Source organism: Desmodus rotundus, chromosome 4 (assembly GCF_022682495.2).
Source record: "Desmodus rotundus isolate HL8 chromosome 4, HLdesRot8A.1, whole genome shotgun sequence".
In the NCBI taxonomy this organism is placed as follows: domain Eukaryota; kingdom Metazoa; phylum Chordata; class Mammalia; order Chiroptera; family Phyllostomidae; genus Desmodus; species Desmodus rotundus.
In genome coordinates, this window is record NC_071390.1 from 78,234,610 (window position 1) to 78,258,260 (window position 23,651).

The following is a 23,651-nucleotide window of genomic DNA, read 5'->3' on the forward strand; positions in this document are numbered from 1 at the left end:
ATAATAAGGGCTTGGTGATGATGAACTTCTTAAATTTGACCTTATCTGAGAAGCACTTTCTCTGCCCTTCCATTCTAAATGAAAGCTTTGCTACATACAGTAATCTAGAATATAGGCCCTTGCCTTTCATGACTTGGAATACTTCTTGCCAGCCCCTTCTTGCCTGTAAGGTCTCTTTTGAGAAATCAGCTGACAGTCTTATGGGAACTCCTTTGTAGGTAACTGTGTCCTTTTCTCTTGCTGCTTCTAAGATTCTCTCCTCTTTAATCTTGGGTAATGGAATTATGATGTGCCTTGGTGTGTTCCTCCTTGGGTCCAGCTTCCTTGAGACTCTCTGAGCTTCCTAGACTTCCTGGAAGTCTATTTCCTTTGCCAGATTAGGGAAGTTCTCCTTCATTATTTGTTCAAGTAAGTTTTCAATTTGTTGTTCTTCCTCTTCTCCTTCTGGTACCCCTATAATTTGGATGTTGGACCGTTTCAAGATGTCCTGGAGGTTCCTAAGCCTCTCCTCATTTTTTTGAATTCTTGTTTCTTCATTCTTTTCTGGTTGGATGTTTCTTTCTTCCTTCTGGTCCGCATCATTGATTTGAGTTCCAGTTTCCTTCCCATCACTATTGGTTCCCTGTTCATCTTCCTTTGTTCCTCTTAGCATAGCCTTCATTTTTTCATCTGATTTGTGACCAAAGTCAACCAATTCTGTGAGCATCCTAATTACCAGTGTTTTGAACTGTGCATCTGATAGGTTGGCCATCTCTTTGTTGCTTAGTTGTATTTTTTCTGGAGCTTTGATCTGTTCTTTCATTTGGGCCATTTTTTTTTGTCTTGGCATGCCTGTTATGTAAAGGGGCGGAGCCTTAGGTATTCACCAAGGCGGAGTAATGCTCTGTTGCTGCACTGTGACGCTGTATGTGGGGGAGGGGTCCAAGAGGGAGCAATGGTGCTTGCTCCACTCTCTGCCCATTTTCAGTCACTCCCTCTGCTACCCATATTCAAATCAGGCCCTTCTGATGCTGCTTCCCAAGTGGGTGGGTTTGTGTATGTTCTGGGACCCTGTAGGTCTCTCCAAGGAACTCTCCTGTGAGGCTGGGAGTTTCTCTTGCTGCCACGTCAACCCCCACATGTGTTTTCAATCAGTGGTTTGAGGCTTTACTTCCCCAAGCTGGAACTCTGGGTTGGGAGGTCTGTCACCTGGTCAACCAGCTGCTGCCTTGCCAGCCGGCTGCAGCTTTGCCCACCCCACTCCACAATCCACCACCTCACTGGGTCTGCCAGCCGAAGCCTTGATGTGAGTCCTCTCCACCCGACTGCCTGTCTCTGCCTCTCCTACCAGTCTGGATGAATGTTTCTTCTTTATCTCCTTGGTTGTCGGACTTCCATACAGCTCAATTTTCTGTCAGTTCTGGTTGTTTTTTGTTTTTAAATTGTTGTTGTCCTTCTTTTGGTTGTGCGAGGAGGCACAATATGTCTACCTATGCCTCCATTGTGGCCGGAAGTAAAACAGTAGTCTTAAAAGTAAAAAGTTTAAATGTTTTAAATTCATCCAGCTATTTGACACATAAAGCCACTCTGGGACAGAATTATTCTGTATCAAAAATGTATTCCTGCCAAAATTATAACTAAAAGGAAGTTTTATATTAAATGTAAAATTTAACACTTCCAAAAAATAAAAATAACAAAGATTTTAATAATAAAAATCTACATCTTTCTTCTGTTTTACTAGAACAATCAAGATGATATGTCTAAGCAACAACTACCATCAAATATTCACATGGGGATAAATTAACATTATTGAGAATTACTTGGAAGTTCAGATCCTATTAAGTATTCCAAAAGATGACTGAAATTTATTATTGTATATTCCATTTCATTGAAACTTGTTTTAAAACTCCTGATTCACTGAAAAACAACACCCTGAAGAAATATTCTTCTAAATAGGTTTTTGTTGTTGAAAAATCATGTATGTATTCTCTGATTTAAGCAAACTTATTTTTGAAAATGTGAAGCAATACAATGTAATTAAAAACAAACTAACAAGACAAGGCCCTAATGGTATCTAAATTATCTCATAGGACATGATGGCTTAATATTAAGAAATTTAAGGTAAAAAATTTAATGTGTTATAAAGCAGCATCTACTGTGTAGTGGGAGAAGAACATTAGCTCACTTTAGCAGTACCTAACAGAAGAGATGAAGCCAGGATTTTGGAAACTACAAGTTCACAGTTATAAAATTATTTTCAGGGGGAAATCTTTACATTTTAGAGAAAGGGAAAGCTGAATTAAAAAGTTGCTGTAGCCCTGACCGATGTAGCTCGGTTGGGTGTCACCCTGCAAAGTGAAAGGTCACTGGTTTGATCCCTGGTCAGGACACATGCCTGGATTGCAGGCTGGTCCCCAGGAGGGGCATGTGTAAGAGGCAACCAATTGATGTTTCTCTCACACATCAATGTTTCTCTCCTTCTCTTTGTACCTTCCTTCCCCTCCCTCTAAAAATAAATAAAATAATTTTTAAAAAGTTGTTGTAATGCTTTGGAACAGCTAGCAAAACAAGCAGAATATCATGGAATAAGGCCCCAATATTTCTCTTCATCATTAATAATATCCAACATGGTTTACTGAGAACTTTATTTTCACTAAGGAAAAATGTTATTATTCCAACATGACTGGTCCATGAAAATAAAGGCATTGACTTTATAGAAATGTGATTTGTTGCCAGCTCTGACAAACAATATAGGATTACCTACAGAAGAATACAAAATATTCATCACAAATCAATCATATACTCACTCTGTTATTATGATCACTAACTTTGATGATAGGTTCATTTTTTCTAAGATCCCATACAGTGGCCCGGCCACTGGGACTGGCTGATGCTAAAATGTGCTGGACTTGTCTGTTCCATGCAATGCAGCTGATATCTTCTGCGGGCTATAAAGAATAAACTATTAAAAACCATTTCTCAATTATAATCAAATTTAACCATAACATCTGATCCTCCTTTTAAAAAATAGATTACTTAAAAATCTAATCTGTTCACTCCACAAATTTGCATTACATTCCTAAATTTTCAACATATACAACAGTTTAATACTGTCTCATCCACTAGGGATTTATTAAGCTCCTGTTATAAATAAAGCCATGTTTCTTTATTTTTCAAGTGCCACAAGGTGGATGGTGGACTACAAAGCAGATGTGGGTCAATATAACAACTAGGCAGAGCAAAAATTACAGCCTAGACAACTAGAAAAATATCTTTATAATAGTAGACTACACGCTTTCATTATATGCCCACCTCAGACTGGCAAATGTTAGGTCCCAATATCATTATAATAGCTACTCAAATTGAGTCATCTACACAACACAAAGAAACTCAAGGAGGCAAAGGAAGAACTGTTCTTTCTCAACTTATCAAAAATACATAGTACAGCCCTGAGTGATGTAGCTAGGTCATTCCTCAAAGCCAAAGGTTGCCAGTTCAGTTCCCGGTCGGTGCACATGCCTGGGTTGCAGGTTGCAGAACAGTCCCCAGTCGGGGCGTGTATAGAAGGCAACCAAATGATGTTTCTCTCTCTTTCTCCTTCCCTTCCTCTCTCTCTAAAAATAAGTAATAAGTGAAATCTTTTAAAAAATTACATGATACGGGGAATAATGCCTTGGAACCATCACAGCAGAGTAAAACAGGTGACTGGCCTAGAACTGTAAATTGTCCAGAACTCAATACACTCCTGAGTCTTCACTGGACTTCAAGCTACTTACTGTTCAGCAGGAATGCCAATCAAGATAAGTAACACCCTGAAGTCTAGTTTCTTTTGTTCTAAAAGACTTGAATCAATCAAGCTTAAGATGTTACCCAAGGGAATGAATGGTTTTAAGTACAGCCAGGAGACTGACTTAAAGGTTAGCCAGGTAAGGGTTTCACTCCTCCAATGGGTCCTATTACAAAACCCTGATTTAGCCTGAAGCAGTTACAGCAGGCAAACCTTTGTCCCTCAGCACCCCTCAAGGTTGAGTGAAAATAAGAAAGCGGGGATCTGTTACCTACTCCACAGTAGGCCTATGTGACCTGGCTAAACCCCTACCCTACCCTGTTTATCTTTGAGAACAGGAGGGCCTGAAGTTAATACTTCTTAAGAAAGGACCAATTAAAACCAGCTAAGACTAAGATGGTTTCCTAAGTGACCTCCAGCCTCATTATAATCTAGTCTCCATGCTAAATGACACACCCACCAGCTCGATGACATTGACAATCACCAAACACCTGAAAGTGTAAGACAAAAAGAAGGTAGGATCTAGATTCCAAAAAAATCACCACCCCTTTCCCTGAAAAGCCAAGAATATGCCACCGACTATTTGCACAAGTCTTCCCCTTACCTGCCTAGACCATCCCTTCATTTCCACCCTCCCACATATATCTAACACTTCTTGGCTCCAAGTGGACAAGAAGCTGATCTGTAAGCTATGCTGCTGCTTCTCCAGTCTCCAGCTATGGAGTCATTAAAGCTTGCATGGAGGAAGGGAGGGAGGAAAGAAGGAATAGGAAAGGGATTGAGTTGCTTTTTTTAAAACAAGTTTCCTTTTGAGTCTATCTTCTTTTATTCTAAGGTTAGATAGTGTTAAAATACTATACAATATAAAATACTGTATCTAAAAAATTTATTAAAGACGTCTATTTTATTCATTACTATATGTCTAGTACAATGAACAGGCAGATGCACTGAATAAATATTTGCTGTTGAAAGACTCACTGATACTTTGAAAAAACACTGATTAATACTTCACTGCCCTGAAGAAAGTAAATGACATCTAAACCCTGATTTTAAACAAATATATTTAGTGTGGGGAAAAAACCTGAAATAAATTGAGGGTAGAAGAACTAATTTTGGTTCTTCTGCTTACACCAGAATCTGTAATACCTGTGTTTTGGCTCCTGGTGTCATTGGAGTTGCAAAGTTGTTTAGATCCCAAATGTAAATTTCAGACTCGTTAGCACCAGAGGCTACCAGATTAGTCTGCAATGAGAAACAATTAATAACTAAATAGCACTTAAAAAAATTAAGAGAACTCAGGTTAACTCGTTCACATCTGGAAGGATCTGCCAGTTTTAGGTCATACAATGTTTCTATTTAATTAAAGCAGAAAGTATGAATAAAATTTAAGGTTTTTTTACAAAACATGTAAAATTATATTTAACTCAAAAAATAATGCATGTATTGACATTTTAATACAAGACATTAAGAAATAATTACATGGATAAATTCTTAAACAATAATGCAACCAAATGGGGATTATCATGTGTGGTTTTAAATCGCTGGAAGGGTATCTGATTGTGGAAAGCAAAAACAGATCACCCATTATTGCTTTCAGGCAAATACTGAATCATAAAATAATGGCATCTATCTCAGGATATCGCAAATCCAGCTTCTAGAGCCAGACCAAGGCACTGCTAGTGAAATCTCTAGTCTTAAATACCTCACTTAATTCTACTTCATTTACACTCAATCTTGTTCCAGGTGGAAATATTTCTATGTTTTCTCTGTTGCATACCTTTACGGTCAAAAAGACCCTAAAACTGACATGAAGTACAGCAGGAGAATGAGTTTCATGTATTAATCTTCATCCTTTATTGTTCACTCTCATAAATTCTTCTCTGATCAACAGACATATAACTGAAAATAGAGGAATTCTATGGTAATAGCTACCTATAATATAAGACGTTAACCAAAAATCAGCAGCTGTTTAATCCAAGTGACAAAGAACTAGCTTTCTAATCTGAAGAATAAATACCATAATGGCAGAAATTAGGAATTTTGGGCTTATCTTAAGTATGTATATATAATACAAGAAAAATAACTAACTTAAACTTTAAGATAATAGTTATTCTTTTTGCTTGACAGACTCTAGTACTCTATTAACTGAAGATCTTTATTAACCTATATACTTATATAATTAATATTCAGTAATGTTTATAATGGTAACGGTAGACTCTTAATTGTCTATTAATTAAATTTGCACTATATTTGTGTATATTTCTAATTATGTCATAGAGCAATGACCTCTTTGTCATAAATAGCAAATTTCTCAATTAATATAACAGTGGATTAACCCAGACATCACAGCACCAACCCAATGTTGCATTACACAAACTTTTAAAAGGCAAGGTTTCCAACCTATGGGGCTCCTGAAGTTTAAAAACTGTCCAATCAGATGTATGACATCTCCAGACTTCTCTGAATTAAATCAGCCAGATACCTTCCATGGAGTTAGTATCATTTATCTTGAACTCAACTCTGAATGCTCCATTCTTCAAACACATATACTCACTCATCAATCTCCACTGGCACACATTCTTAGCTTTTCATTCCAAGACTGAGGCATACTAGATTCATATACTTACTAGAAATATGCAGCCCATTTTTCCAGGATTATAAATAAATGTCAAAAGTCTAACCTGGAAAATGTTCACATCCAAGGCTCTCACTGGGCCACTATGCTTGTCATTTTGGGCAATCACAACTTCCTTCTCTCCAGCTATAATTTTAGAAGGATCATAAAGAATAATATTTCCATTTTCACCACCTGCAATCAGAACTCCACAGATATTTCCTTTGGAATCCATCTTATGAGGCCCCCAAATCAACTTGTGGTACCTTTAAGAGAAAATGAGTAAAGCCACTAATTTTTTAAGTCAAATAAATGTAGAATTTATTTTGAAATCATACATTTAATTCTTCACATATTCATAAACACTGCCAAAACACTGCTTCTCCTCTAGTCCTGGTAACTGTGAATGACTTGGTGAAATGGTACTTTAGTTACTATACTCATATGTTCATATTTGATTTTGTAACTTAAAAGGGTAAAAATATGCTTTTGTAAGAGGTAATACAGTGTGACAAAGTACTTGATTTGTGTGTCAAAGATATGCACTTACAAGTGGTTTCACCATTTAGAAACTGTTAGGCCTGGGCAAGTTAGTTGATCTTTCTAGGCTGCTTTTGGTTTATTTGAAAAATAGAGCTAATGGACCACTTCCCTTGATTCTATTTAACTACAGAAGTACTCACTAACAAGTGATTTGTAAAACAGTAAACGTGAAGGGAATCACCTAAAATTTTCTCAGAAAGCACTGGCTGGCATGGCTCAGTTGGTTGAGTGTTATCCTGCAAAGCTGAAAGTTGCCGGTTCAATTCCAGTCAGGGCACATGCCAGACTTGCAGGCCTGGTCTCTGGTTGGGTGTGTGCAAGAGTCAACTGATGGATGCTTCTCTCACATATCAATGTTTCTGTACCTCTTTTTCCCTCCCTCCTACTTTCTCTATTTTCTCCCTTCTGCTTTCTTTATTTTTTAAAAAATGTTTTACTTATTTTAGAGAAAAGAGAAGGGAAGGAGAAAGAGTGGGAAAGAAACATCGATCAGTAGCCTCTTGCATGCCTCCAACCAGGGACCTGGACTGCAACCCAGGCATGTGCCCTGACTGGGAATCAAACCCGCAACCTTTTGGTTTGCGGGACGGCGCCCAATCCACTGAGCCGCACCAGCCAGGGCAAATAAAATCTTTATATAAATATAAAAAAGTAACTTCACTATATCATGAGGGTGAAAAAATACTAGAAACTGGATCCTCTCCTTCCTATCCCACACATAACAGTCAGCAATAAAAAATAAAGACATGGACTCTTCTTTACTTTACAGAAATTCACTAATATATTTTTTCACAAAATATTTCATGTCATTATTGGTAATATTCTTTGCAGTTTCTAATAATGATATATTTATAGAAAAACTAGGCACAAATCACAATATTCATTCAAATATAGTGACATGAATTTAAGGTTGAGTCTCATACCTGTGAGAAGAAGAGAAAGTGGCACAAGATTTCATATCCAAGGATGGATCAGAAAGGTCTAATTCAAATATCTCAAGGGAAGCATTAGTACTAAATGTTGCATCCAATTGCTGAGCAGATGTTCCTATAGAAAATACATTTATGGTAACTATGCATGCAAAAATAAGAGACTCAGGAAACCATACAAAATAGAAATTAAACCCATTGTTTTTCAATGACCTCACCCATGAGTGCTGTAACAGTGGCTGAAATCTCAGCACATATACCAATGAGCAGATGTTTAAATCACTATAGCAATGAGATCATAACTCAGGGCTGTTTGTAAGATGAAAGAGTGGAGACAATTTTTTTAAGCCTACACCTCCTTTAAAAGCTCTCTGTAAAAGCAATATCATCATTTACTATGCCTCCTTATAGTCACAAATGATACAACTCCAAGTCTTTTTATATAAAAAAGCTAGCATCAAAACTGATTTTCATTCAAACTGTATTTGACAGTTTTGTTTATGTTATATATTGTGCTTAATATATAACTGGAGGAATAAAGATAAAACACAACTTGTATAAAGAGGGGAAGATACTATAAATAAATTGTGATTATTGCTATGATGTATAAGGTGCTATGGGAACACAGAGGAAGGTCTTGCCAGGCAAGAAGAGGCTTTCTAGAGATGAAGCTTGACTTGAATCTTAAAGAAGAGGTATGAATGAATCAGATGTACTATCTTCTCTATTGAACTTACCTGTAGCTAGGTAAATGGGATGATTCTGAGCGGGGCTCCATGCCTGCATAGCTGTACGATCTATTTCCTTTAACTTCATCCTGCTGAAGAGAATGTTTTACATAGAGATATACTGAACATGTAACACAGAACATAGAAATATATCGGAGAAACCATTATATCATTAGTATATTATTATTGGTGCCCAAACACCAATAAATTCAATTCGGTATCATTTCCTGGGAATGTTCAATATTAGAAAGAAGAGACACTTGGTCAATTATTTTGAGACAGATACAGGACTATTCTGACGTTTACTGAATATAGTCCATCAGCTAGAAAATCAGTGTGGAAAAAAACTGGCTACACTATATGCTTCTCAGACAAGGATACATGGCAACGAACCAGGGATAAGAGAAAGCACATAAAGCACAAGGTGTATCTTCCTGGGGCAGGATCATTCAGTAAGAGCAGTTTTAAAAATTAATTTTAAATTAAACAGACTAACTACAAAGAATATAGTAAGCCCACAGATTTTAAAGATAAGGCAGAAATTTTTAAAGACCTGTTCACTCCAACCTACAATCCCCATATTACTAGTTTATATATTCTCTTTGTTAAAGTTACTTCAGTAGAAAAGTTCAGGAAGTACTGTGCTATTGCTAAAAAAAAAAAAAAAAAAAACAAAAACAAACCTTAGTTTTATAAATGCATTCACATGACATAGTATTCCACTGTAAAGATGGACCATAATTTAATTACTTAGTCCGCTAATGATGAACACCTGAGTTGTTTCTAATCTTTCACTATTTCTGCAAAACGAAAGGCTGAAATAAATGGCCATTGTACATATTTCATTAATGGGCAAGGATAGCTATAAATTTCCAGAAGTAAAACTGCCGGGTTAAAGGACAAGAGATTTCAATTTTGATGGATATTGCCATGTTGCCCTCCATTGTAACTGTACTTTTTCACATTCCCAAGAGTAATATATGAATAGCTGCTGCCCTACAGCCTTACCAGAATACCACTACGACAGGACTGATGAGTGAAATATTAGCTCTGTATAGTACAATTTGCAATTCTCATACTCTAAAGAATGTTGAACATTATTTCCTTCTCTCACCTTTTATTTTTTAAAAAATTTTTAAATGTGTTTATTGATTTTAGAGAGAAACATTGATGTGAGAGAGAAACAACTGATTGCCTCCCATAGGCACCCCAACTGGGAATCACAGGGCAACCTAGGATGTGCCCTTACTGAGAACTGAACCCACAACCTTTGGTGTATGGGATGAAATGCCAATCAACTGAGCCACACCAGCAAGGGCTCTCTGTCTCTGTCATCTTTTCTATCTATTCTTATCTATATCATTTGCCTATTTTTGCATTATGTTCTCAGACTTTATCTGTTGGTTCTACTTACGTATTTTTTTTTGCCTTTCACAAGATTTCATTTTTAAAAATAGGTTTTATTTATTACAATAGTTTTAGTTTCACAGGAAAATTGAGTGAAAGTATAGAAAGTTCCCACATACCTCTCCTCCACCCCCCAATCACACTCCCCCACCATTAAAACCCTGTACTACAGTAGTACATTTATTGGTTTCAGGCAATGACCCAAGAGAGACTCATCATTATATCCCAAAGTTCATAATGTACATTAGGGTTCACTCCTTGTGTTATACATTTCATGGATTTTGACAAATGTATAATGACTCATATCCACCGTGACAGTATCATGTAGAAGTTTCCCTGCCCTAAAAATTCTCTGTGCTCCACCTATTTATCCCTCTCTTTGTCCCTCCCTCCTGGCAACCACTGATCTTTTTACTGTCTCCATAGTTTTGCCTTTTCCAAAATGTCGTATAGTTATAATCATAGGATATTTAGCCTTTGCAGACTGACTTCTTTCACTTAGCAATAGGCATTTAAGTTTTCTCCACGTCTTTTTGTGACTTGACAGCTCCATTCTTTTTAGCATAGAAAAATGTTCCATTGTATTGATGTACAATAATTTTTATTTTTATACCATATTTGTCACTTAGAAATGGTTGCTGAATTTTGATTAGTTAGCAAGGACTTCTGCATGCCAGATTATGAATAAATTCACCCAGATTTTTATTCTAGAAAATCCATTTATGACTTATGCTTTACATTTAAATTTTGACTCACTTGGAACATATCCTGGGATACAATGGATGTTCAAAGTTTCTTTTTTTGTTATCACTCCAAAGCTGTTTATTGAAATGTCTTTTTCCTAATAATTTTAGGTATCACTTTTATCGTGTACTAAATTCTTTTTATTAGGTTTATTTCTGAATTTACTATTTAGGTTTATATTCCTGTAGGTATGAGAATATAGGTTAGGATTTACATTCCTCTATATGCTTGGCTTATTTCTGCATTTCCATTCCATAGGTCCATTTGCTTATTGACAGGTTCAGCAGTCCACTGTTTTAAATACTGAGACTTTATATATGATTTCAGTAACCCCGACCCACTGCTTTCCCTCACCCTCTTTTCTTTGTTACTGCTCTTTGTTTTACTATATAAACATTAGAAAAGTTTTTCTCAATTCCAGAAAAAGTGTTAGTAATTTTATGGAATCTGCATCAAATTAATAAATTTAGGGAGAACACAATGTCTGAATCTTCCTATCGCACACATGGTATCTTAATTCAAGTCTTCTTTTTGTATCTTTCAGTATTATTTTAATTTTTTTGACACTGGATTTGCTTATTCCTATTTCATCTTTTGACTTTGTAAATGTGGCTTTTCCCCCCTTTCATTATACTATCTATTCATTATTGTTATATAAAGGCTAATTTCTTTAATTAATTTTGTATCCTGTTATCTTACTGAATTCTCTTTTTGGAGTAGTTTCTCAGATTATTTTGTGTTTTCCACATATAGACTCATGTCATGTGCCAATAGTAACAGTTACCTCTTTGTTTCAAATTGTTATTCCTCTAATTTCTCTTGTCTCAGTTGGCTGGTGGTATCTGTAGCAGCATATTAATCAATAGTGATCACAGTGAGATTTCTTGTCCTGTTCTCTTTTTTTAGTGGGAAAGCCTACTGTATCACCACTGAGCATGATATTGGGATTTGAGATACATATACATATGTATACACATTAAGTATATGTAATGTAAGGAAATAGCCATTGATTGCTGTTTTACTGAATGCTATTTATGAAGACTGGGTGTTGAATTTTGTCAAATGCCTTCCATTAGGTAATTGGAGATAACCATATCATTTTTCTCTTTAAGCCTATCAATAGAACAAATTATACTAATAAATTTCCTAACACTGAATTATCTCATACACTGAATAAACTTCTCTCTCTCTCTTTTTCCGTTTTTGGTCCTAGAGCCTGAAGTATTGTAACTTATTGTGAAATCATGTAACCAAATACCTAAATATATCTACAACATGTATACCACAGTAATGTCTAGTACATAATGTACTAACATCTGAAAATGAATTTCCATTAGTTTTATGCAAATTATGGTATAAGATTACCACGTGACATATTCTAAAATGGCACCAACTTCACATAGCATTCCATGTCACTGTACTAGTCAAAAGCCTTACTAGTAATAACATTTCATGCATTATCATCTGAATATTTAAATTAAACTGTTAATCTAATAACCACGGTACTTTATCAAATCAAATCACTGCATACGTGGATGTTAAAGCAGATGAGTACTACAGCAGGAAAAGTATTTCGAACCAAATAAACTTCTCTTGATCATGATGCATTATTTTACTAATGTGCTGCTGGATTCCATTTGTTTAAAAGTTTTGCCTCTAGAGTCACAAAAGTGAGATTCAGTCTATGGTTTTCTTCTTTTGTGCAGTCTTTGTCAGGCTTTGGTATCAATGTTATACTTGCTTCCCCAAAATATGGAAGTTTCCCTTCTTTCTCTACGCTCTGAAACAGTCTGAAAAGCAGCAGTGAAATTACTGGTTCTTTAAGGATTTAGAATTCTCCCGTGAAACATCTGGGCCTGATACTACTGGGCCTGAAACATCTGGGGGCGTTGTTTCTTTGGTAATTTTCTCTCTTTCTTCTATGGAAATTGGTCTATTTGAATTTTCTTTATGCAAGGTCAGTTTTACTAAATCATATTTCTCTGTGTTTTCATTACTATGATCATCTACACATTCTACAATTGCTCTTTGTATTCTCCACTGATCCAAGAATTGTTTGAGTTTAATATCCAAGTGGAAGAGCCTTAGTTTTTACTACATTGTGATTTTTTGATGCTATTTCTCCTTTATGACACTTACTGAAGTTTTCTCTGGGACCTATACAGGTGTTTTTGTGACTCTTCTATAAGACTAAACAGAGCGGTGCTCTGGCTGCTCAAACCTGAGTCTTGGCCTCTTGCCTTCTTCCCTGAGCAACATGAGCTTCGGCACCCTCTCCAGCTTCTCCACAAATTACCAAACCCTGGATTCCCTGCAGTTGCCCAGCCACCAGGCCTGGCTGGCCAACAGTGTGGCCAGACTCTATGCAAGTGCTGGGGGCTTGGGCTCCTGGAACTCTGTGTCCCATTCCACCAGCATGCAAAGTGCCTGGGGTTCCAGGTGCCTGGCTACGGGGATGGCCCGGGGTGCAGAGGGCACATGGGGAATCCAGAGTGAGAAGGAGACTATGCAATGCCTGTATGACGACCTGGCCTTCTACCTGAAGAAGTGAGAAGTCTGGAGGCTGATAATCGAAGACTGGAAAGCGAAGTCCAGGAACACCTAGAGAAGAAGGGACCCTGGGTCAGACACTGGGGGCATTATCTCAAGACTATTGAGGACCTGTGGGCTGAGATCTTTGCAAGTTCTTTGGACAATACCCATCTTGCTGCTGATGACTTCAGAGTCAAATATGAGATGGAGCTGGCCATGCACCAGTCTGCGGAGAATGACATCAATGGGTTCTGAAAGGTCACTGATGACACCAATATCACTCAGCTGCAGCTGGAGACGAAGATCAGGGCTCTCAAGGAGGAATGGGTCTTCAAGGAGAGAGGTCTGCAAGGAGGAAGTAGTCTACAAAACCCAGAGTGGGTTTTGCCAGCTCTGGGTTGACCATGGAGTGGAATGCTCCCAGATTTCAGGACCTCAGCAAGATCATAGCAGACATCCAGGCCCAGGATGAGCTAGCTCAGAATAACTGAGAGGAACTAGACTAAGTACTGGTCCCAGCAGATGGAGGAGAGCACCACAGTGGTCACCTCACAGACTGCTCAGATAGTTGCTGCTGAGATGACACTCATGGACCTGAGCCTACAGTCCTGTCCTTGGAGATCTACCTGGACTAAATTAGAAATCTGAAGGCCAGTTTAGAGAACAGCCTGAGGGAGGTAGAGACTGGCTATGCCATGCAGATGGAGCAGCTCAACAAGATCTTGCTGCACCTGGAGTCAGAGCTGGCCCACACCAGGCAGAGGGGCAGTGCCAGGCCCACGAGTACGAGGCCCTGTTGAACATCAAGGTCAAACTGGAGACTGACATTGCCACCTACCACCACCTGCTGGAACAAGGGGAGAACTTATCTCTTGGTAACACCCGGGATAGCAGCAACTCTGAAATCCATCCAGAGACCACTACCCACAGGACTCCAGATAGCAAAGTGGTACCTGAGGTCAACAACACCAAAGTCCTGAGGTGCTAAGGCAACACAAGTGGGGAGGAGACTAATAAAAAGTTCAGAGATCACTGAAGACTTTTTTAAAAAGGGTGATCTGTTTTAAGGATCAAGTTCAATATTTCTTAATCAAATCAACACTATTACTTGTTTACATCTTCTCTATACTAATTCTTTTCCATTTGATCTGTCTTGGACCAACAGTGAATTAAAAGTCTCCTCACTAGCCCTGGTTGGTGTGGCTCAGTGGATTGAATGAGGGCCTGTGAATCAAAGAGTCGCTGGTTCGATTCCCAGTCAGGGCACATGCCTAAGTTGCAGGCCAGGTCCTCAGTAAGGGGGTGTGTCAGAGGCAACCACACATTGATGTTTTTCTCCCTCTCTTTTGCCCTCCCTTCCCATCTCTAAGAGTAAATAAACAAACTCTTCTTAAAAAAAAAGTTTCCTCACTAATGTATTTGTGCCAGTTTCTCCTGGTAGCTCCTTAAAACTTGCTTTATAAAAGTTACTTTGTATTTAATACATCCTTATTTGTTAGACAGATACTTATAATGTAAAATATTCACTGTCAAATAATAATTTTTGCTTTACAAAATATTCTTCTTAGTAAAATACTTTCATTGTTGTCTATTTTATTTTTGTGTATCATTTTTCTGATAATTAGGATGTTTTGCTTTTGTTCTAATATGTAGTTCTGGTTTTATCTTTATAACTATGATTTTAAATATTTTTATTTAATACCATTAATTGTCTAAAAGTAACTATGAGCACTAAAGAAATTAGCTTGTGTAAAATTACTGTCCCTCTTTCACTACACAGTTACAGTCAATAGTATTATCTTTCTCAAGGTTTACCTTTGTACTGTTAAATACACTTATACTTCTATTAACTGTTTTGTCAGCTTTAAATGATGTCCTTCGACTCCTGGCCATTACAGATGAGGCAATCCACAAACTTATTCTACTTTCAATTTTCTTCCTGCTTCCCTGTTCTCTTAATTTTCAAAAAGAATTTATTTGTAGGTGGGTATAAGGAATTAAATAGTAATGAAAAATAAAAGCAAAAAAGAAAAAAATTCATTTATTTTTAGAGAACGGGGAAGGAAAAGAGAAGAAGAGGGAGGGAAACTCTGATGTGTGAAAGAATAATCCATTGGTTGCCTCTTGCACACCTCCAATGGGGGACCTGGCCTGCAACCCAGGTATGCACCTTGACTAGGAATCGAACCTTTCGACTTGCGGGACAATGCCCAACCCACTGATCCACACCAGTCACAGCCAGTTCTCTTAATGTTTTAAAGTTTTATAACCAATGCCTACATTGTCAAATATTTAACATGTAGACTTTATTTTTTCATCCTAATTCCCACTCTTTAGTCTTAAGTCTTTGGTTAAATATACTCAGTGCTCTCCAACAGTCCTATTGCCAGTTTCTTACTCATCTCTAGAGGATGAAGTTCATCCTCTACTAGTTTCCTTAAGATAACCTTAGACTAACAATATGCCTTGTGTCTTACAGGTTCTAAATGTTTATATACTTGAAGAACATTCTACAGATGATAAATTAAGGAATAGAGAGATCAAATAATCTGTACATGCTAGCAAGAGACAGAGCCAAAATTTAAACTCAGAAGTTCAGCTCCAGAGTCAAAGCCCTTACTTGTTGCTTCATCAAGTTCAGATATTCAATTTTAATCACAGATGAAATATTAACATTTGGAAGAAATGGTTAATGGCAAAGCATCTACAACATATGATGAAATTAAGAGAAGAAAAAATTATATTTTTGAAAGTGTGCTGGATTAGGCAAAAGTGGATTAGGAGGTTGAATTACTGTGGTTAAAAGCCAAGGCCTCTAAACTCAATCTTCAATTTGAATATTGCCTCTGCTACTTATGATACCTTGGACACATCATTGAAACCTCTTGGAGCTCCAGTTTTTATATTGGTAAGATTGAGATAAGAGTGATTACCTCATAGGATGTTGTGAGGTTTAAATGAAATAATTTATTTTATTGAGGGCCAAACACAGTGCCTTGAACATAAGTTAATAAGTGTTTTAATGTGCTAACTACTTTTTGAAATTATACTATCATGAGGTTAACCAGGAATACTATGCATGTAATTTCCTAAGATTATTATGGAAAAAAACCCCACCAACCCAATATTCTAAGAAGTGGAAAAGAAGCCTATTTTCCTTATATGCAATGCCATCTTCTTCCTTTCAGCCAACTGTCAAGTTCAAGTTCCAGTCCCCTCATGAAAACTGCCCTAATGATCCAATCTACAGATCTAAACAACCTCTTAACTTTATATTTGTCTGTATCGCACACTCTTAAGCATTTTATAATAAAGTGTCTTATTCTATCTTAACAAAACTTTGTAACATTATATTAGTACATATTGTTAACATACTTTCCCACTGACCTTTTATGAAAAGTTTTACAGGTCATCTTGTCACATTAAATACACAAATAATTTATTTTCTCAATGAGTGTTACAGTTTTTACCCTTTTGGGGATCAAATTACCCAGGACAAGGGGGTAGGTCCACAGAAATTTTTCTTCTTCTGAATGTTTATATTTAGGGAAATTCAAATAGACTGATGAGCTAGAAAGGCCAATTTCAGATAAAATATTTAATTTTTAAATTCTTGTCTATTTAAAAGACCTTTCCTCATTAAAAAAAATAGAGGCAAGTATTGTTAGGGGAAAAGGTTTTATAAACTGCCTTTAGAGTAATTTATAAAAGTGAAAACAAAATAGCTATATATATTTTAAAAACCCAACTGAAGTCCTGGCCAGGTAGCTCAGTTGGTCAAAGCACTGTCCCAATATGCCAAGGTTGTGGGTTCAATACCCAGTCAGAGCACACACAAGAATCAATCAATGAGTGCGTGAATAGGTGGAACAACAAATGGATGTCTTGATGTCTGTCTCCCTCCCCACCCCTTTCTCTCTGAAAATCAATAAATAAAAATTTTAAAAACCTAACTGAATAGAATTACAGTATCTCTAAAGAGCAAAGGTACAACAAGGGCTACGTAATTCATGACCATTTAGTTAATGTGTAACACTTACTGAAAGAGAAAGATAAATTTGCAAGAACATAATATGATTAAATGAGGATTCAAAGCATTTATAAAAGTCTATTTTTTGTCTTAGTACTCTATGTGCCACCAGAAGCAGTTCCACTGATCAACCTGTACTGAACAGAAGGCTTCAATGCTATCTGAAAAGTAAACAAGTAAATAATCATTATACCACAAAAATGAGCTACAAATACATTGTGGCCTGAATCTAATTAAACAAGAGTACCATAATCTACCTAGTATAATCATTCTCAAAAGTACTAAGAATGCTATTGAAATACAGCTTCATCTGGATGAATGTATATTTCTTTCTCTTAGATATGATCATTCATTGTTAAAACATGAAGGTTTAGATTAAACCATGTGTACTTTCCAAATGAGACTTGCTTTAAAAGCTTTGTGTAATTTTTTTCAACAATATATGTGATTAGAATCCACATTATGCAGACTTATCTCATTCAAGACTATTTTACATGGCACGCAATCATTCTGAAAATATCAAAAGAAAGTTGTGAAGACAGTGGCTTGTTCACAGAGACCATCTACAAGATATTATCTATAGCACAGGAGTTAAGAGTACAGAACCTGGAGCCAATACTCTCAGCTTAAATCCCAGCTCCACCATGTCTTACCTCTGACTTCAGGCATGTAACCTTACTTATGTGTGTCTTCCCCACCCACTTGGTAAAATAAGCGAAACACAAGTATTGATACCATAGGGTTGTGGAGAGAATTAAATGAGGTATTACACAGAATCCTGAGAAGAGTGTGTAGCAGGTAGTAAATCAATGATCTTAAGTGTGAGCTATTACAGAGGAACAATTTAAAATGTTTATCCTGCCTTGGCTGGTGTGGCTCAGTGGATTGAGCGCTGGCCTGCAAACTACAGGGTTGTTGGTTTGATTCCCAGTCACAGCACATGCCTGGGTTGTGGGCCAGGTTCCCCAGGACAGGGCTCAAGAGAGGTAACCACACAGGGAGTGATGTTTCTCTTCCTCTCTTCCTCCCTTCCTTCCCCCCTGTCTAAAAATATATAAATAAAATCTTTAATAAGTAAGTAAAATAAAAATCTCACCCTGGCTGGGTGGTCCAGTTGGTTGGAGCGACACACCTGTATCAAAAGGTTCCGGGTTTGATTCCTGGTCAGGGCATATACCTAGGTTGAGGTTTTTGTTCCTTGTTGGGTGCATGTGGGAGGCAACCAATCCATGTTTCTGTCTCACACTGATGTCTGTCTGCCTGTTTGTCTGTCTCTTTCTATCTCTAACAAATATACCCTCTGGTGAGGATTAAAAACAAGATAAAATGTTTATCCCAGTGAATGTTCATGAATACATCTACTGAAGAAAATTTATGCCCCTGCCTACAACTCTTATTATTTTCATCCAACGTTCCACAATAATTGCATGCAGTTATTTTCTTTCTGCTCATTTTTTTCTTATTTTTAAAATTTTTTTAGAGAGAGAAACATCAATTTGTTGTTCGACTTGTTTACTCAGTCATTGCTTGATTCTTGTATGTCCTCGGGGATCGAACCCACAACCTTGGTGTACCGGGATGATGCTCTAACCAACTGAGCTACTACGCAGGGTTCTGCTCACTTTCTAAGTAATTTTGTGAAACAATATTAAAACAAAACAGTACTATTCTCCAAAAACTACCTACCTTACAATGCGACACAGAGAGAGAACCTACATGTCAGAAAGTAAAAAATGTGGACGGTACTAGAACTGGAAACGTTGATTCCCAAACCAGAAATACAATCCTTAGCTCGCACTGCCTTTACTAAAAATACCATCTTGTGTGGGCAAAATATCTCATTATGGATGGGCACATCTGCTCTACAGAAGTTATTTGGTTTGATCCATGTTCTAGGCTCATCTCACTCAACCAAAACCAAAGAAGCAACTGATCACTGAACTAGAGAGTGTCATACTTATCTGGAGTCCAATAAGTATAAACTTTTTGAGCTGAAATTAACCTATTCACGAATGACAACATTTCTAAATACAATGGAAAAAATTTAATAACATCACCTCACATGAGTATTTAACTTAGGATTGGCAAACCTCATAAAATTATAGAGAAAATCCTAGATGTGTGTGCATTTTTCTGGGACAATGACCCAGTATCTTCATCAGATCCTCAAAAGAGAGCAGAATCCCAAAAGCCTAAGAATCACTGCTCTTTACATTTTACAAACTTTCTATTCTTATGTCATTAGTTTCAGGAACTAATATGAAATTTATATGAAATTTAGCAGTATAATTCTAAATCCATTCCAAATCTCATGTAAGTTTTTACAGCCTACAAGCCTTTCCCAGAGCTGTGATTAAGGGACAATGAGAAACAAGGAGCAGAGAGGAATCACTAATCAAAGAGGAGTAAACTTTTTTAGCCAACCCTAGAACAGTTGGTATGTACAGAAAATGTTGTATAGTATAATACAAGGAGGAGTCTCTAACTATAAATTCAAAACGATTACAGTTGCCAACAAAGACAATCACATTTCAGTTTTCTACACTTACATAAAGCAGTTTAGAAAAAAATCTTTTTTTAACACAGACCATTACTCAGAGACCTACGTAAAATTAGTTCCGTGAGCAAACAGAAAAGTTTATAATATCCACAAGCCCAGGTAATACTTTGATTTGTTTTACACCTGCCCCGTAATTTAACATCTTATGATTTATTAGCAAAAACTTACTGCATTTATGAGACTTCCTCCGAGGTATACGCTGCAATTGACGACCACTGCCCATAAAATAAACCAATACTGGCTGAACGACAGTAGTCTTCAGTTAAAACTTACCAACCTTTCAATCTGGCAACAGTTAAAACACAAACAAAAAGTTCTAACCAAACCAAAGGAATCCTGAGGTTTGTTTCCTTCCCTCGCCCTTGGAGACCGCACCTCTTTGTGCACAAGGGGTTGAAGGTCTCCTAACCTCAGACCCCAGTTACCCGCCTTGGCAGGACACCTTGTCGCAAGCCTCAGAGGAACTCCTGCTCAGCAGTGAATAAGACGGCGGATGTGAGCCAGCACGACGTTCAAAACAGCCTTGAGGCCAAGCGTTGTCTCGCCGGGCCCGAAACCAAGACCAGGGGCGCGCCGCCGCCGGAGACCGGGCCGCAGGCTGGCGGGGACCAGCGGAGACCGAGGCTGTGGTCACCGCTTTGGCCCATGCTCAACCTCAGGCCCAAGCTGACGAAGAGGGAAGGAGGGAAAAGGGTAGACACACCTGGCAGGGACTCTAGGCGACCGGTTCCTGCGTTAGCGCGGCTCCAGACAGACTGTCCCAACACTCGCCACCGCCCCTCCTCCCGGCTCAGGGACACCTCCACGTTCCGCTTCAACGTGGCAGCCGCAACCCCGCCCAATCGGCCAGGGGCTTCCGGGAGCAATGCCTCGCCCCGCCCACTCCAGCGCCCAACCGGCCACGGCACTTCCGGGAGCCGCAGCGGGCCGCGGCGGAGCGTGTTGAAGCGGGGGGCGCTATCTTTGGCGTCTCGCGCGCGTTCTTGAGGCTGGGGACCGGTACTGACCGGGAGTAGGCACAGTGTCGATGCGGTGGCCCAGACTCTGCGAAAGAGAAAAATCCTACTGAATTTAAATGTGTGGCCCAAGAACCGTTGGGGCTTGCCGTAACGCCACGTAGCACTAGCCCTGAGAAGTGGACAGCCCCGGTAACACTGCCCACACCAGACAGCCCACGTGAAAATCGGGCTACAAGGGCCTTAACAGCAGGGACAGTAACTTGTGATCGAGTTCTGAAAACTACTTAGTTGCTTCTGCAACATTGCGTTTTCGGAACTTTAAATCCATTCGATCTGGCCACGCCAAAGGACAGTTGTAGACCTACTTGATTTGTTACTACAAAGAGGCATTATGGGTAAGGTATTCCATTAATATCCTATACTACGATTTGAGATCTATTAGCATTTGCCCGCAGTTGCTGGAACTTTATTAGTTTAATGAGAGCTTGGCATCTAATTGGTGTGTTGCCTGGATATTGTTCCTACATTAGGGGGAAATTATTTCCAGTGAAGAAAGTACCAGAGGAAAATCACTTGCTGAAGTACTAGAACCTAGATTCAGCAAGTTCTCCCAACTTCTACCCATTTCTCTTTTTACTAGGGACCAGTCAACAGTATCTTTCCTGAAGCCCTAAGTGCCTTCATTGGAAGGAATATTAATTACTTTCTTCTACACTGAAAGTAAAATACGGCTCTGTGTGAGAAATGTCCAAATGTGTAGAGAATTTTTATGAGTTTATTTGAGCCAAACTGATGACGTATGCCAGGGAACAAGATCTCAAATGCTCCAGAGAATAACAGCTTTGCAACTTTTTGAAAAAATGTATTTGAAATTAAAAAGGGAAAAGAAAATAAGGTGGGGGTGGGGGTGGATTACAGGATAGTTAGGATTATGTGCTTTCTTGAAGGTGGTTAAGGTGTATTTGTCTTTAAAGTCCTCACCCAAAGACATGCTTATTGAATTTAGGGAGAGGAGAAGGGAGGGAGAGGTGGAGAGAAACATCCATGTAGAGTTGCCAGGGACAGAATCCACCTATGGGACATTGCTCCAATGCACACCGGCCAGGACTGGATAGGGCTCATTATAAAGGTATTTATCAGGCTCTGACCAGTGTGGCTCCGTTGGTCGTCCTGCAGAACAAAAGGTCGCCTGATCAGTCAGTGAACTGGCTGAACTCAAGTTCTTGTGCCACGGCCCCATGGGTAATAGGAAGTTGGTGTGCAGACAGAGCAGCCTCAACCTCTCCTCACAGCTGCTCGGGATGGATCCTGAGCACACCAACTGCTGGCCTCCCTGTGAGGCCAACACCTCTTTGTGGTTGCTGCGTGACCTTGGAGCCAACACAGCTAGCCAAGTCATGCAGGAAGAACACTTGAGTGATGCATTCGACATCCTATGGAATCTGTGATCACCCGGGGAAGGGCTGGAGAAGGCTGACTCCTCAACTGGCAGTGTCTGACACCAAGATTGATGCCTTCTAGGTGAAGTATCCAGTAACCTGGATAAACAGCCGAGGAAGTTGCTGACAGCCTTAAACAGCAAGAAGGAAGCCCAGCGACTGGTGGCTGAACCTGGTGGCAGATCTCATGGGAGATCAGCCCAGGCCCTCCTGGGCAAACATGAGAAGTGTTAGCTGCACTGTGTGCCTGGTGTTATGGAACTGAGAAGCACCCACCTCTGGAGCTCCTGATGATCCAGCTGCTCTTCTCTGGGGGACTGATGTCTGCACAGTCTGAACTTTGGCTACCACCACTGAGGTTGACCAAGTGTCTTCCATGGGCCAATGCTATTAAGACCTAGCAGTGAGCCAAGATGAAGGACCCAGCACTGGCAGAGCCACAGACTGCTTATCCATTAAAGCTAGCATTTATAGAGCTCTTAGTCTGTGCCAGGCGAGGCTTTGGGCACTATACAGATAATTGCATGTAAGGGAGACTCTGGTGTCCCCATTAAATGGGTTCCTTCAGGATGAAGATTTGGAACCATGTCCAATGCATAGAAAAAACGTCTGTCAAGTTGGTGGTTATTACTGTTATGATTCTACAGGTGAGCAAATAAGCAGAGGTAAGGAACTGAAGGCAAATTGGGAAAGAAACAGAAGTTGTCTGGCTCCAGAGCACGTGTGTGGCAACCACTGGGTCATTCTGCCACCCCTATGCGTTGAGGCCCAGTGTAGATCTGTATACCAGGGCAGGTCACATGGGTGAGATGCACCATGACCTATGCTTTGGGAAGCGTACTGCGCCCATTCTCCAGCCCTTGGCCCTTGTGTGAATGGAATCTCCTGAGGTTTGCAAAGTAGGGATGGTAAGCTTGTGGACTGACTCGAGGTGATGCCTGCTAAGTTCTCAAAGTGACAAGCACAGCCACCGCTCTTGAAATGTTAGTTCTTGGAAGTATGATTCCTGCGATCCCAGTTTGTTACTCTTTTGTATTAAAATCACTTTCTGACAACATAATTGGCAAGGTAGCTGGATCCTGTAATTTTAGAAAGTAATCTTTCTTCCTGTATCTCAGGTAATCCTATTAAAGCAGATGGCTTTACACCTGAAAGATAATCATATGGTCCAACTACATGCTCCTCTTACACGTCCAACTACAAATATCCCCATCCCCACCCACCTTCGTAAGGCCCTATGAGCTAAGAGAATCGTAAAGACAAAAATTTCTCTGGGCAAAATAAAATTATTTCATGATGAGAAAACTGTATGAAATTCAAGTTTCAGAGTACATAAAGTTTTAGGTAACTCTAGATTAAGAAACAGAAACTTCATTGAAGGTGTAGTTGAGGGCCTGTAG

General features: G+C 38.8%; 1 protein-coding gene across 19 annotated transcripts in view; it reads right to left on the reverse strand.

Annotated features, from left to right (window-relative positions):
• Nucleotides 1-20,693, reverse strand: part of SEC31A (SEC31 homolog A, COPII coat complex component) — a 76,615-nt gene extending 55,922 nt beyond the window's left edge. For 4 of the 19 annotated variants that reach the window (XM_045183789.3, XM_053923162.2, XM_053923161.2 and 1 more), the window contains exons 1-6: nt 20,022-20,205; nt 8,590-8,672; nt 7,847-7,970; nt 6,448-6,646; nt 4,913-5,008; nt 2,787-2,927 (exon numbers count right to left, since the gene is read on the reverse strand). In XM_045183789.3, the coding sequence (XP_045039724.2) occupies nt 2,787-2,927; nt 4,913-5,008; nt 6,448-6,646; nt 7,847-7,970; nt 8,590-8,672; nt 20,022-20,026 (648 nt within the window). In that variant the 5' untranslated portion in view covers nt 20,027-20,205. Of the gene's footprint in view, nt 1-2,786; nt 2,928-4,912; nt 5,009-6,447; nt 6,647-7,846; nt 7,971-8,589; nt 8,673-20,021; nt 20,211-20,282; nt 20,511-20,556 lie in introns of those variants that run through there. The other 15 variants (XM_053923159.2, XM_024574889.4, XM_045183784.3 and 12 more) reach the window with 9 other exon arrangements.
• Between the last annotated feature and the right edge of the window lie 2,958 nt (nt 20,694-23,651).